Source organism: Falco rusticolus, chromosome 4 (assembly GCF_015220075.1).
Source record: "Falco rusticolus isolate bFalRus1 chromosome 4, bFalRus1.pri, whole genome shotgun sequence".
NCBI classification, from domain to species: Eukaryota; Metazoa; Chordata; class Aves; order Falconiformes; family Falconidae; genus Falco; species Falco rusticolus.
Genome location: NC_051190.1, coordinates 92573037 through 92587572, shown reverse-complemented (window position 1 = coordinate 92587572; position 14536 = coordinate 92573037). Strand labels below are relative to the sequence as shown.

Sequence of the window (14536 nt, the reverse complement as noted above, 5' to 3'; positions counted from 1 at the left end):
GCTATGTGTAGTGCTAAAACGAACATAAGAAATATCCTTTGCCCCAAGTGAGAATTTAGGGGAAGGTGTAAGGTACTATAAGCTCCTCGCTCTCACATCTTTTCTATGCAATTTTGATTTTTCTTCATGGCATGATTTTATGGTCACAGGGCCCTTCAGTCCTTCACAACATTCAGATCTGAGCCATACTGATCTTATTGATCTCTGTCAAACTGTATACTGAAGTAGAAATTATTTGGCCCTTTATTTTTTTCCTTTCCTTATATTAAAAAATGGGGGAGAAAGCATTTAAATCTGTTTTATTATCAAGAACAACAAGCTGGATGAGCACTGAGGAGAGAATACTCACAGCAACCCACTGATATGCACAAAGAGTCTTGCATGTAGCTGCACATCAGCAAAGCTTACCAGTATTATTGCTATTATATTAATTTTCTGCTTAAGAGAGTTCATCTTTGAAACGGGGTTTTATCCAAATCCGCTAGGAATTTGGCTTAAATATCATACTCTTCCTATAAAGCAAGTTCTGATGCATCTGTTTATGCTCTAATTTGCCCCAGTTTCTTTCCAGTGTTTAAGTAGGTAACTTTCATGACATGCTATATCCACATTCTTGGTTTAGGCAATAATGTATACTCGGTTTTCCTTTTCTAGTATTTGCCTATCCCTCTTTCAAGGTATATTTTTTTTACTCTGTCTTTTACAGTGTGGTTGTCTGCGATCACTGAAGCAGTGACTCCACATAAATCCTCCTCTTGCCTGCTTGACTCTGCTTGTGTTTCTGCTCAGGTTTCATTGATTTTATTGTGGAACCCACTTTTACTGTGCTGACCGACATGACTGAGAAGATTGTGACTCCGCTCATTGATGAAGCTTCCCGCTCTGGCATGTCCGGGTTCAGGCGTTCCAGGTGAATGACTACATGCCCTGTTCCTTCACTCTGCACATGCCATTGTACCCACCGCCCCCTGTTTCCCCGCAACAGCCTATGTCTTCCTTGTGGCTTAAAGCGCCGTATCTGCACTGCTGACACCACAGCTCACCTTGTGACATGACTTTGTTGCAGCAAAACTCCAGCCCAGAGGAGGGCAAAAACGGAGGCTGGCATGAACCTGAGCCATGTCTCCAAAGGCAGTGAGCAGAAACCGTTGTAGCCATGCAATTGAGTGAACTGTAGTGCTCTTTCCGTCACTAACATCAAAGAGAAGGTAGAGGGAATTGTTGGGAGGCACTCATTTCTTCATGCCAAAAGTATAGATGGGATTGAAATACAAAAGAGGACTGGGAAGTATAAGCACACTTTAGTGGCAGCATTTAGCATTATGTGACTGTGTGAAGTACCACCAGAATTCACCTGAAGTTTGGGTGTAAGGAGTCTTGGCCCATTCAACCTGCTCTGTTCTTGTAGAGAAACTACTCTTTTAGTAGCTTTATGGACAGGGTGTGTCTTGGGATTCAAATGCTGTGAGGCTACTGCTCCCTAGAGTAGGGCTACCAAGTCAGGATTCCCTCTGTCAGGTGACTCTTGGGCTGTTACACAAAAAGCAAGCACTAATATGTTTCTGTGCCAGTTATCTTGGTGCCTTTATTAAAATGTGCACAATGAAGTGTCCATCCTTGAAACACAACTGTAGGGTCTGTAACTGAGTGCCTGATTTCAGCCTCAGCTGAGGTCACCAAGCCCTGGACAGAGGTTGGCCTCCTGTCCTGTGCCTAATGGCTCCCGTTGGTGAATTTTAGGAGACTCCTCTTTTGACATATTTGATCTCTAGAATTGTCTGACTCTCCAATGGATATTTAGGGAATGAAGATACACAGCAAAGGTAATGGAAACACTTTGAGTGTTTCTATTTCTTGGGGACTATGGGTACTGAAAAATATGCATGGAAAAGCTGCCCTTTGTTTCTAATGCTGGCTCAGGTTGTGCTGTTTGCTTTAACATCAGTTGCTGTGGGGTGGGAGGGGAGGATGAGGGATTCAGGGTTAGTTTTTGTTTTCCTGGTTGACTCTGTTAAGTTATCTGGACTTAGAGTAATTATTTCTTCTTAGCTGCATTTGTGTGTATGTGATAGTGATTTCTTCTGTGTTTGTGCTCTTGTGTCCCAGCCTGAATAGCATTAGTCCCTCCGAAGTTAAAAAATCAAGTGTCAAGAGCACTGGGTCTGAAGGAAGTGCCTCACTCAACTGCTCCATACTCACTGTGGACTTCAAATGTTTCAAAGCCACTTGGACCGAGGTTGTGCAGCAGAACCGGGAGAAATGGAAAGCGCAAGCCACCAAAGGTAACAGCCAGGCATTTTACTGAAAGAATAAAAATTCTTTTGACCTCTTCTTCAAGCTCTTCTTCAATCAAATTGCTCTCCAAGTAAGCACTGTTAGTTTGAAAAACGGTGTTTTCAAACTAGGTCAACGTTGTCAAGGTTGACAGCCTACAACAGGGCTTTCCAGGTCAACAACCTACACTAAGTTCAGAAGGATAGGAATACTGTGACTCATCTGTGCCTTATAGTCTTCTTACATGGTGTATATGTACGTAATGAAGAGGGATGTGGACAATGGGAGGGAAAAAAAATAATTGTAAGGGAGGTCCCCTAAAGTCATGAGTCACAGTCAGTACAAAAATAGCTGGAACAGTATTTATAGAGATAGAGAATTCTTTGTTCATTTGTAGATATAGAGAATTGTTCACTGTTAAGATTGAAAGCGTTACAGAAGATAGTTCAGGGGAGAAGGACAGGATATTCTGGGTTCACAGCTGTTTTCATATTTCTAGTGATAACTTCGGTAATGACTTGGGAACTATGCTGCAAATGCTCATGATGTCATCAGTCTGGGAGGGACTGCAACTATTTCAGAAGAATGAAGGCTGTGTTGGTTGCAGGTTGGCCAGGGTTCAATATTGTCATGCTAATGGGGAAAAAAAAACCTAACACAAAACCCTCCAGCCCTTGCTTCTAAGACGGTTCTGGCATTCTTCCCATCTTTCCAGCAGTAACAAGGCCCCCACAGCAGTGCTGCGTCCAGTTTTGGCCACTGCAGTTCAGGAAGCATATGGACCAGTTGCAGACACTACAGAGTACAGTAATGCAAATGATGATAACTGTTGTTTATAGCTGAGAAGGTTTGTAGCTGAAAGCAGTTTTCTGAAGACAACTGAAGCTGCAGATTAAGAGAACTATTTTTTTATTCATATACCCTGGGTTGTTAAGAGGAGAAAAAAAAAGAAAGTTGACTGTAAACTGATAGCAAGTTAGACATTGGTAAATATCTATCTTGGAACTAATGAGAAACATCTGTTGAGAAGGACTTTGGTATAACTGCCCCTTGCCTCCAGGGGCTGGGTGATTGCCCAAGGACTCCTTGAGCCCTTGGGTGATTTACATCAGCTTTGGATCCAAAAAGGGAGGAATGTGTCACTGACTATTATTTTTTTTCTTCATGAAACTTTTTGTGATACAATTTCATCTCTGAACTGAATACTTGTTACTCGGACCCTTACTTAATGCAGTTGTTGTATTTCATGTAAATGGAAGGAGTTCGATTTTAATTTATTATGTGGCCTTGGCTTCAGGGCTGATGGAAAAATTGGCATGGTTCTCCTATTTGCCAGAGCAGATTGTTCCTCTCCAACTGAAAGGCCTGTCTAAAGGTGCAGGAAAGCACTCATTATTATTCAAATTAAATATTTCTTTATGATTAAAACTTGCCATTCAGGAAAAGCCTTTCTAGGCATTCAATGAAAATGGAAACCAAAACAGAATTCAGAATCTGCTTATTTGCAAGGGGCTTTTTTTAGCCTTTTTTTTTTTAATTGGTATTTACTGTTTCACAGTTCTTTGTGGACCAAACTAAAGCTAAGCAAATGAGCAAGGCATTTAACATAATCAGTGTCCCACAGTATAGGAGCATTGAGTGAATGAAGCCAATACAGTTAACTGGTTTTAGGAATTTCATTTCAACCCAATACAGTTAACTGGGTTTAAGAATTTCATTTCAACATGTACCATATATACTTGCTCATCTACTAAGGATCTACTAGATAAAAATCCTATATGCAAGAGAGACCTGTGGGGAAATAAATAAAATCTATCTTGCATTTCACCTAAACCAAAGCTATAGAGTAGATTGTAATAGATTTTGGATATTTAACTTTTAAATGTGCTTTGTACCCACTTGCAGTGACTGCTTTGCATAAAGACATTTTTCTGAATGTGCATATGTAAATGTCAAGTTATGATTCAAGTGGATGTGCACACATTGCTTAACTAATGCTGCTATTGGTAATATGTATTGATGCTGTATTTCATATCCATTCTTTAGAGTATCTGATGATAAGTGTTTGGTTATTAATAGTTTAGCTGGAGAGGAAACTATTTTATTTTAAAGTGCCTCATAAAAAAACCCTTCTAGCAGCTCCTGAGGGTAGTCTATGGAAGAATTAGTTATCATTTGAAAGCAGGGAGCTCACCAGTCTGCATTATTAGACATGGAAGCCCTTGAGTAGGTCATTTTATCTTTACCTTTCTGACAACCTTTAGCCCTGAATAGTTGATTTACTGTATGTTTTTGCCAAACTTCATTGCCAATGACTTGGATCAAGGCCTCATTTTATGGGTCAAAGATTCATAAAGCAGTTTCAGCTTCTGTTCATCTGAATTCATTGACTTTCACATAATTTCTGTGTTTCTGGGTGCATTTAGCAGTACAAACACGCTTTATTTTTGCCTTTTTTTTTTTTTTTTTTTAATCCTAATAGATTTATACAAAAGAATGGTTCAGCATACCTTTGTATGGGCTGGCTGGGAACTAAGGAATTGTTCCTGGACTCCACAGCCCTTGCATCGAAACCTTTGCTTAGCTGCTGTCTTGCTCCTGACTTGCAGCAAATGTCTGCGCTCCATCTGCCTTGCCTGCCTTAGCCATATGCAGCAGGGCCTGCTGCACAGCAGGAGTTTACATTGCCGACCCCCATCAAACCAGTGTCTTGCAATGCATCAGGAGGCTCTGCCAATAAAAATAAGAATTATTAAGAGAAGACAGATAAAGCATTTAACTGCTGATTGACAGCAAATGGCAGCTGGGGATCAGAAGGGAAGGAAACCCATTGTTATTATTATTATTGTTAGTGCTGTTATTGTTACTGCTACTAATATTATGAAATTATTTGTAGGATACTGTATTCCCTTTGGTAATGATATTGTCCCTAGAAGCATCAGTGAGCTGTTTTTTTCCTGAGTGTGGTATTTATAGAAAATTTCTTTAACCGTTTGGGCACAGTAAGTGGGTTTATTACTGATCTCTTTTTGCATAAAGGATCATCATTAAATAGCTAAAATGAAAAGAAAAAAACCCCAACTGAATAAACAAACACCCTAATGTGCAAAGCACCATTTAGATAAAGTATTTTCTGACACAAATTTTGACAAGAGGCACTCATCCAACAGTGTTGTAGCAAGTCCCAGTCTCCTGAGCCAAATTTCTTTTCTGTGGGTCAGGAGCAAAATGCAGCATTTTTTTCAGATCCCCAAGTGAGAGGAATCTTTCTGTATGCCATGAGACTCCAGGGAAAATACCAACATGCATAGCTGAGCTATTTATGGAAGCTACCATAGATTTCAGGAATTATTAATAAAGCGAGGGAGGCTTATATCTAATTAAATTATATTTTTGTGTGAGCCATAATTTATTAATTTAAAAATTCATTAACTTTAGTTAGCTGCTGGCAAGGAAATAGAGATTGGCATTTTTTATAAAGACAGCTTTGCCCCTTTCTCTTTTGTATCCCATTGGTACATTTTTCTCAGAACTGGTTCTGATTTACTCATAAGAAGTATTTGACAAGACACTTAAAAATTCTTTTGTAATTTTTATTCACTGGCCAAGACCCTGCTCCTGTAAGGAACAAAACATCTTTCCTATAGATCTCAAGAACGCTCCCAAAGAACCAAAGTAGACTTTATTCAGTGTTTTGTAGGATTTTCTCATCAGCTTACACAATCTGTCTGAAAACAAGAGATACATCTGTGATTCCTGTCACAATTAAAGTGCAATTAGTTACCCACGATGGGGTAAAGAATGGGCAGGATTTTGCCAACCCAGAAATCTTGATTCCAGGCCTAGAGCGGTCACATCTGAATGCCTAGACTCACTGTGGGTATAGATATGCTCTGAAGCTGCGTGAGCACACAGGTTCCAAACTGCGTTGTTGAGCTACTCAGCTGCTTTTGCTGTTTGAATCTCTGTTGATTGTGGAAAAAGGGGAGAAAATTACAGAGTCTCTGCCCAGGGTCTGCATACACCCAGCCATGTTTATTAGCTGGAGGGCTGTGCTGGGGGACCGTGGTTGTGTGCTGCTTTCCAGCAGGCAGCCACACAGAGCCTTTGCAGCTGAGTCTGTGCTGCACCTGACCTGGGCTAGAAATATAGTGGGTTCAACACCTGGAGCCAAAGTAATTTTCAACCTGTATTATAAATAAGTGTTGCATCAGAGCAAGAGCAATATCTTGAATGGAGGAAACTGGCTTCTCTGTAATTTTTTTATTACTTTTTTTCTGCATAAGACTATTTTGAGATGCTGCTGTTGTTCCACACTCGCTTTTGAATGTATACATTTGTATGTTTGTGATTGACTATAAGACATTTTAGAATGCAAGGGCAAGTACTATTAGTGATATATTAGTCTTCCAAGAAAGGACAGAGCTATGAAGGATAATAGTGAGTGGAAGGAAAGGGGTTAGGAAGCTGGCACTGGAAGCAACCTGGAAGAAGAGGGGAAAAGGTAGATGTCAAAGAACCAAGAATTTTTATATGCCTGGAGTTACATGGTACAGTATGAGAAAAAATGAATATTGTTTGACTGATTGTTGTGTGTCAAAAATGAAACTAACTTTGGTACCCACAGAGCCTTCAATAGCTAATATCTCTTTTTAATTTGCCTTTTAAGAATGTTGAGGAACTATGTTTTCAAAGGTGAACCTTATATGGTAAAAAAGGACATGCCTATAATATACATTTAAGCCAATGTGGTGTCTTTTTTTCAGAATACTTTCTAAAGTGTTCTCCTGTGCTCTTTTTCCCTTGTTGAGTCAATTCCTACTTTTACCTAAGTAAAAGCTGGTTTTGTGTAAAAAGCTGAATGAGATTTAGATATGTGAGTTGTATCATTCTTATCAAATTGACTGATAATCATGATTTCTTTCCTCATTTTGCTTCTCTCATTGCTGAGGATGCAGAAGAAAAAGCTAAGAAAGAAGCAGAGGAAAATGCTCATCAGGGAGCAGATGAAAAGAAAACAGATGAAAAGGATAAGGATCAGCCAGCTGAAGATGCCACAGCAGCAAAGGCAGAGAACAGCAAAGAACCAAATCCTGGGGAAAACAAAAGCGGAGATTCCAATAAGAATCATGTAAATGGGACTCAGCGAACTGGGGTGAACAAACCTGAAACCTCTCATGGGAAAAACGCACCTAGGACAGATAAGGGAATGGGCTCTTACCACACAGTGGGAGAAGAGAAACAGCATGTCCAGAATGGTGAGCTCTTTCCTTCCATTGAAACATAAATTCGGCCCCAAAATCAGTATCTCACCTCAGTGATGGGGGAACCTAATGTCCTGAAAAAAGATGTCCTAGGCCCAGAGCCTTTTCCTGGACACTGGCACAGTCACCTTCATATGGGAATCAGAAACTGTAACTTAACTCCCAAGTAGTGTTCTTCCATAGAAGAAGGAGTTCATCTGCTTGGGCAGTTTTGGAGGAAAGGAGAAAAATCTTTTTCATGGAAATAAAGCAGCCTGTTATGATTCACAGGCTGAGAAGCTGAAATAAATATTCTTGGTTCAATTAGCAGCTTCATTGCTTGGGTAACTGGCAGAAGAGAAGCCAAAGTTGCCTTATAAACCCTTTTTAAGGCAAATTAAAGGTGTCTTTGAACTGAGTCTCAGATATAAATGTTTCGGGACCGAGGATTTTTCCCCTCTCTCTGTTTTTCAGATTTATATTGTTTATGCTTCCTTTGTTCAGGTTTTTTGTTTGGTTTTTTTTTTTATTATTATTTTTTTATTAAGGGAGTCATGAACCTATTTTTGGAGACTTTTTTTTTATCAGAATTTTTATTCCAGTGTTTTAACTTGCTATAGAACTGTGTTAAAATAAGAAACACATTTTGCACCCAAAAAAGTGGAAAAAATGCTTGAAAATTGCATTGAATATAAAGAAAATTAAAAATTATTCCTCTGAGTCACTTGTGTCTTGGCCATTTCTCTGCCCTTCTCTCCCCAGCTCCTGCTCCCTGAAGTCATTATCAAAAAATGGCAGTACAGCCGCAGGTGACTTATCACAAACTTGGCTAGTATCAGCCAGTCCAAAATCAGCACAAAACTCAGACTTTGAGGTATCCTTTTAGAAAAAACCTGAGTAAGCATAAAGACTTTGAAAGTCCCAGGCCCAGGCAGTGAATTTAGATGGCAGCAGAGGCAGAAATTCTGTTTAAAACATTCCTGATATGATTCTCATGTATTTCACTTGGCTGATGGCCTTTCCCAGTGATTTCATCATCATTACTTTTTTTTTTTAGATTGGAAGGACTATGGGGAACAGAGCTGTCACGCTCTGGTATCTATGAGATTTGTCTTCAGACAGTGTTACACGGATGGATAGGAATGGGTCCTCCCCCAGGGAGACAAAAAAGTTGGGGTTATATGAAATCCCAGTTAGACCGCACCAGTCTTTTCTTCTGAAATCCTTTGTTTTACGTGCTCCTAACAATATGGGGGTTAAGCGTGCTTTAGTGATTTTGACAGTACCTTTTCCTGCAATGCCTCTCTGTTGCAGTTGTCAGAAATGCTTTGAAAGGAATTACAATAATTTCTGAAAATTAGAGTCTTCCTCAGGAAAAGAAATTCTGTCTCTTAATTTATGGGAAAAAGCCTTTATGAGGTACAATCATGGCAGAGTCTTTGGAGACTGATGAAATCTTAACATTCATATCTCTGGGTTCACCACAGCTTCCGTTATGTCTATATGTTAATATCTCATCGTAAAGTATTTGCATTATTATTTCTCTGCCTTTGTAATCCCTTTCAAAAAGACCATTATGATCATTGTTCTGCTCTACTTCTGGCAGTATGGCAAGGTAGATATTACAATACTCAAAAGTCTCCTATTCGTGGGAAGTTACGTTCAATGAAAGTTCAGAAATTGCTTTGTCGGGTGAGTTTAAAGTCTCTCTCAGTCACTCACTGTCCATGTGCTTTCTCCGAGAGATCAAACTGTGAAATAACATATGTGTGGATGCTCATAATCTTTTTCTGCACACACTTAAGTGTCAAGCAACTCCTTTACGCAATGGTCAAGTAAAGCATTATTAGCTTATTATTACTGTCAGCCACGTGATGGTGGAGGAAATGCGAGACTTTTGTGCTTTGCTAGAGACATTTTAATGTCATTTCCTGAAGACAGTGTCCTTCTTTTAGAGTCCACCTTCATCAAGCAGATACCTTGACCCTGATTGGAGCTACTTTTAGATCTCTGTTCAGGGAGCCTAAGTCAGTGGCAGTGTGATCAGCTGAGCCGGTTGCGGCTTGTCCTGTATCATCTTGCTTTCATTTTTCTCTCACCCACACGGTTAGCTTAGAAAAAGAATACATGAAAAGTTCTGACTCTGAATGAGAACTGATCAGGACATGTTTTTTCCCTCTTGTTAAATATTTTAAGATTTGAAAACGATTCCTCTTTTATAATACGATGAAGCTTAATTAGAGGGAGAGATTGATCTCCTGTCATCCAAGAATAACAAATATTCCAGTGGTCAGGGAACAATGTGGAAGAGGGAGACCTTGCTTCTCTACAATTTCTCTTTTTTTGGGTGGTTCCAAAAATAAATATCCACTGGCCATGACTATTTTGAAGGCAGATCAGATCCTCTTTAACACATAATGCCTATAATCTTGATCCAAAGGCTGGAAAGTAGCTATAATAACAAAAATAATAATAGAAATGGAATAAGCATCACGTTAATACAGCCCTGTAACATACCTCACATTTAAAAAATTCTAGAGTGAGACTTTTACAGCTTTTTGTGTTGAGGTGTGGGTCAAAAATTCACTACTATTCCTCCAGGGGGAAAAGACAAGCTGCCTGCTCCTATCTGGGCAGGCTGCTGTTGCTTCTCTGGACATCTGAAGGAAGGACACCTTCTTTGCTGCTGTTTGGACACTGCAGTTGAAAGAACCCTATTCTGGTAGAATTCTTCCTTTAAGTTATTCTTCATTTGATCTTGCATTTGGCATTCTCATTCAATGAAGGGATGGTCTGGGAAGGTCTCCTGTAATCTGCTGTATGACTAATTAATAGATGACAGAAAATGAGAATGACTCTGGTTAACCTTCCTGGCTTCACAAAACACACCCCAACTCAAGTTGCCATTTTCATTCTGTATCAGCTATTACTCTCCAAAGGCTTTGCTTTGCTGGTTTGCTACGGAGACTCTAAAGCCAGTGATCAATGCTAGGATGATTATTCCCTGATACTGTCATCAAGGGACACCCCAATGAATCTGTGGGTATAGGAAACTGGTAAGAGAAAGTAAGACAAGATTATGTAGGACTGTTTGGGATGTTTAAGGTGGTTCTTTAATGCAGAGACTTAAGATGAAGTCTTTTAAAAGCATAAATGTGTCAGAGTCCTAATTTTGAAATTAACGTTGTGCTCAGGTTTTTAATGGCCTACAGACAACCAGAGGAGCACGAGTTTGCTTGTGCATTTAAAAAGGTGTTAACAAATAAAATAAATTTAGAAGTAAATTGTAAAGCTTGATTTTCTGTAGGAGTTGGATAAATTTTGTCTGGTGCTTTATTCTATGGAAATCTCTTAATCCAGTTCCTTGTGAATACAGACCTTTTCTCCTAAGGAACATCTCCTTTGGATGTTGCAATTTGATTGAGTTACAGGTATTAATAAACTGCAGTCTGCATTAAAATGCTTACAGTGTTTCTTATTGCTTCTTTTTAGGTGAATTAAAGGAAGACAATAAGTTGGACAAAAAAGATCAGTCCAGTGTAGGGGATGAATCAAAGAGAACAGATGGTAAGGACAACATTTTATTACATTTTGTCACCCATTTTTATATGCAATATACTATTTACTAAACATCTGAAGGTTATTCTAGAATCAAAAAAATGTGTGGTAACCAGAAACAGACTTAACAGAAACAGACATTAGACTTGAAAAGAAGCCATTGGGGCATTCGGGAGGAAAATCATCCTTTTCACATAATGCTTAGCACCACTTAGTTGTTCTGCTGGTAAGGCTTATCCATCAATTTTTGTGGGGTGCCTGCAAGAAAAATCCTGGATTATTAGAGTTGCTTAATAGGAAATGCAGATCTGAGAGGTTCTATTCTTCTGACTTTCTTTGGGCTGTATTCTGCACTCTGTTAGGCCAGGCTGTATGGGAGATGTAAAAAACAGAGCTAAGAAAAAACTTTACAAGGTGTCCTTGTTTTTCATGACTGCACTGTATACTACACCAATACAAACACAAAGCTTTCTTGGCTTAGTTGTTTGAGGGGGAATTTGCCAAGCGCTGTCGAACCACAGGTGTGGGAAACAAGCAGGTACATGCACATCAGCATAGGGGTTCTATTACCAATGCTGTAGAAAAGGGATCTTGCTGAAACGTTGTTGGAATGAAGCAATTCCAAGCCATGGGATGGGTTTCTTGGGCATCTGAGAATAATTTCTAATGAGTCTGATCCTAACGTAGAGGTACACAGAAGTTTCAGTAGCCTCAGCAAAGTGGAAAACCAGCTGTAAGGTCTGTGGCGTATTTACTCCTTGCATCTCCTCAGCTATGTACCACAGGGCTCTGAGCTAGTATCTGAACCCACATTGCTCCAAAATCGATGGCTAAAGTATTAGATAGAAAAATAAATGGAAACAAATATTAAAGCTAACACTTTCTTTAGTATGTCTCAGTAAAATCTGCTGAAATACAGCTATTCCTAAATGTGAATAATACAGTATTTTGTTTCAACGGTCAGGAAAGATAGCCTCATTGTAAGTACTGCAGTTATTATACCATGTTTTCTTTTATTGCTTTCTTTTAAGAAATAACTTAAAGTTCCTATGCTTTAGCAAAATGAGACATAATCAGAAAATGTGATACCTCAACTAAAAATTCATCTAGAAGCATGTATTAATTTCAGACACACAAATATGTACCTTTTTTAAAGAGGGCTTTTAGCAACAATAGGGCAGGAAGATTCAGTTATGTTGTTAAGAGGTGATATTATCTACACGCTTAAGCATCTGTCAGGAAAACAGTCTTGAACAAGTACCATTCACAACACTTTCTGCGGTCATGCAGAAATTAAGCAAAAATACTCAAATAACATGTGACTCTTCAGATGTTTTTGAATATGTGTGGTGCCCCAGAAGAATTAATGGTCAGACTGGCCACTCTCCCCACTGTGGTGGGTAATGGTGGAGCAGTGGCTGTGCTGGAAGGCTGCAGCCCTGGCAGGACCAGAGGGATGCAGAAACACTGGGGCTTCTTTAGGAGGACTCAGGAGTATCAGCTCAGCCAAGAGAGTAGATGCAGGAATCCCTAACTTTGAGGATGAGGTTATATTTGAAGGCCTGTGCTCCCTAAGTCTCAGAAAGATTAGGGACACCTATTTAGTTAGGCTGGAGGGCAAAGAAGTGAATGTTTCATCCTGACTTGAAGACTGAGAGTGTCAATTTTGTTCCTTGCAAGCTACTAGTCTTTGTGTGGTGTTAGTTATTTGATATCTATTTGTTCTCCTGTAAGCAAATGTTCTGCTCATCCCCTTAAGGAAAAGACAGGAACCTTGGGACCAGTTGATTACAGTGAATAAGCAACTGTAACCATGCAAGGACAATTTGTAGGCTGAATATCTTTCATTCAGATGCTGTAGAGACAGATTATAGCTAGCAATCTCATTAATAGAAAACAGGAGAAAAATTGTGAATGCTGTACCACAGAAAGGAAAGCCGTAGGGTGGCACTTCTGTTTTGATAAATGCTACACAACCTGTTCTATTACTCACTCCCAGAGCAAATCTCCTTACCGGCCACGTGAGGGATGTGGAGAAAGGAACATTATCCATGGATAATACATAGCTGTTTGCAGACTACTGAGATGTTTACCCGAGCATATGCTTTCTCACGTGCCAATACATGGTCTTTCACATGCTGGGGAAAAAAAGATTAAGCGGGGAAGTTAGAAAGATTGAGGTTACAGCTATAATGCACTCACTACATGTAGTTTTCTGGTGGGTGAAACTCAGCTTGGATTTTTTGCAGGGGCAAGGGTACTTGGGTTTTACAGCCTCTGTTCAGTATGTAGCAGGAGTGTATTTGTGTTAAACAGGTGCCCATTTGGGTAAATTTGCCATAAGGGCTTTAACTTTTGCACAGCCACCCATTAGCATCAGCTAGCACCCTGCACCCAACTGAGGTCAGTCTCCTACTGAGGTCAGTCTCCTACCCTGTCCTACTGTGCAGGCATCCTGCACCCAGAGAAGAAAGCTAGAGTGTATGTTGCATAAATCTTTGCAGGACCTGTGTCCAAGTTGCTTTTTGAGTATATACAAAGGAAGTTGTTGTAGTATCTTGTTACAGGAATACATGCATGCCGAAATGTCTCTAATGCATTTGCCCTTCTACTACATGGGGAACCAAGTGGCCAGGGACACATAGAATAACTGTCTCATGTGGACATGAAGACACTGAAGCTGCATGTCTACACTGTAGTCACAGGTGTGAAATGTATCTTCTGTGTCAGAGTTACCTTGAAGCTACCCAAGAATAGTTAAGTGGGCATGTCTCCAGGAACAGGGATCATGCTGGCTGAGACAGCGAGGAGCTACGTATGCATCTGGCCAGAGCTTCATTCGACTAGTCTATCTGTACCAAAGCCAACTGCTTTAAAGCTGGCTTGAGGATGGCTATGTAAGCTACAGTCATGCATTAGATTTCAGTCTTAACTGCTTCAAAATCCTGTGCAAGTCTCTTGAACATGGGCTAGTCTCCTTCTCATGTTAATCTCATATTTGTATTACTGGCCTTTTTTCTGTGGGAGATACTGCTTTTTAGTTGCTACTGCCCTTTCAGTTCTGAGAAAAAGGTATGGGGCTGCCATTTCCCACATAAAGACACAACCCTGTATTGGGGACATCATCAGCACAAGTAGTTCATCAAATGTTTCCTGTGGGATAGGACATTATTAAACCATTTTGGAAAACCTGATTTTCCCATGTGAAATAGTTGCTTTTCAACACTTTGAATGGAAAATTGTAAGCAGTCACATGGAAGTAATTTTTATCTACATCCACAAACTTTCTGGGTTTGCAATTTTTTTCTGCTCACAAAACTAACAACAAATGAGAAAATTATTCTTCTCCATTTCAGACTAGATATAAGGAAGAAGTTTTTTATAATGAAGGTTGTGAAACACTGGCTCAGGTTGCCCAGAGAGGTAGTAGGTGCCTCATCCCTGGAAACATTCAAGGTCAG

At 39.7% G+C, this 14536-nt stretch overlaps 1 protein-coding gene across 3 annotated transcripts in view; it reads left to right on the top strand.

Moving 5' to 3' along the window:
- The window catches only part of PDE1C (phosphodiesterase 1C), a 296676-nt gene that overhangs the window by 265878 nt on the left and 16262 nt on the right, over nucleotides 1–14536 (top strand). For all 3 annotated transcript variants that reach the window (XM_037386207.1, XM_037386208.1, XM_037386209.1), the window contains 4 exons: nucleotides 790–910; nucleotides 2107–2282; nucleotides 7233–7532; nucleotides 11010–11084. In XM_037386207.1, the coding sequence (XP_037242104.1) occupies nucleotides 790–910; nucleotides 2107–2282; nucleotides 7233–7532; nucleotides 11010–11084 (672 nt within the window). The remainder of the gene's footprint in view (nucleotides 1–789; nucleotides 911–2106; nucleotides 2283–7232; nucleotides 7533–11009; nucleotides 11085–14536) is intronic.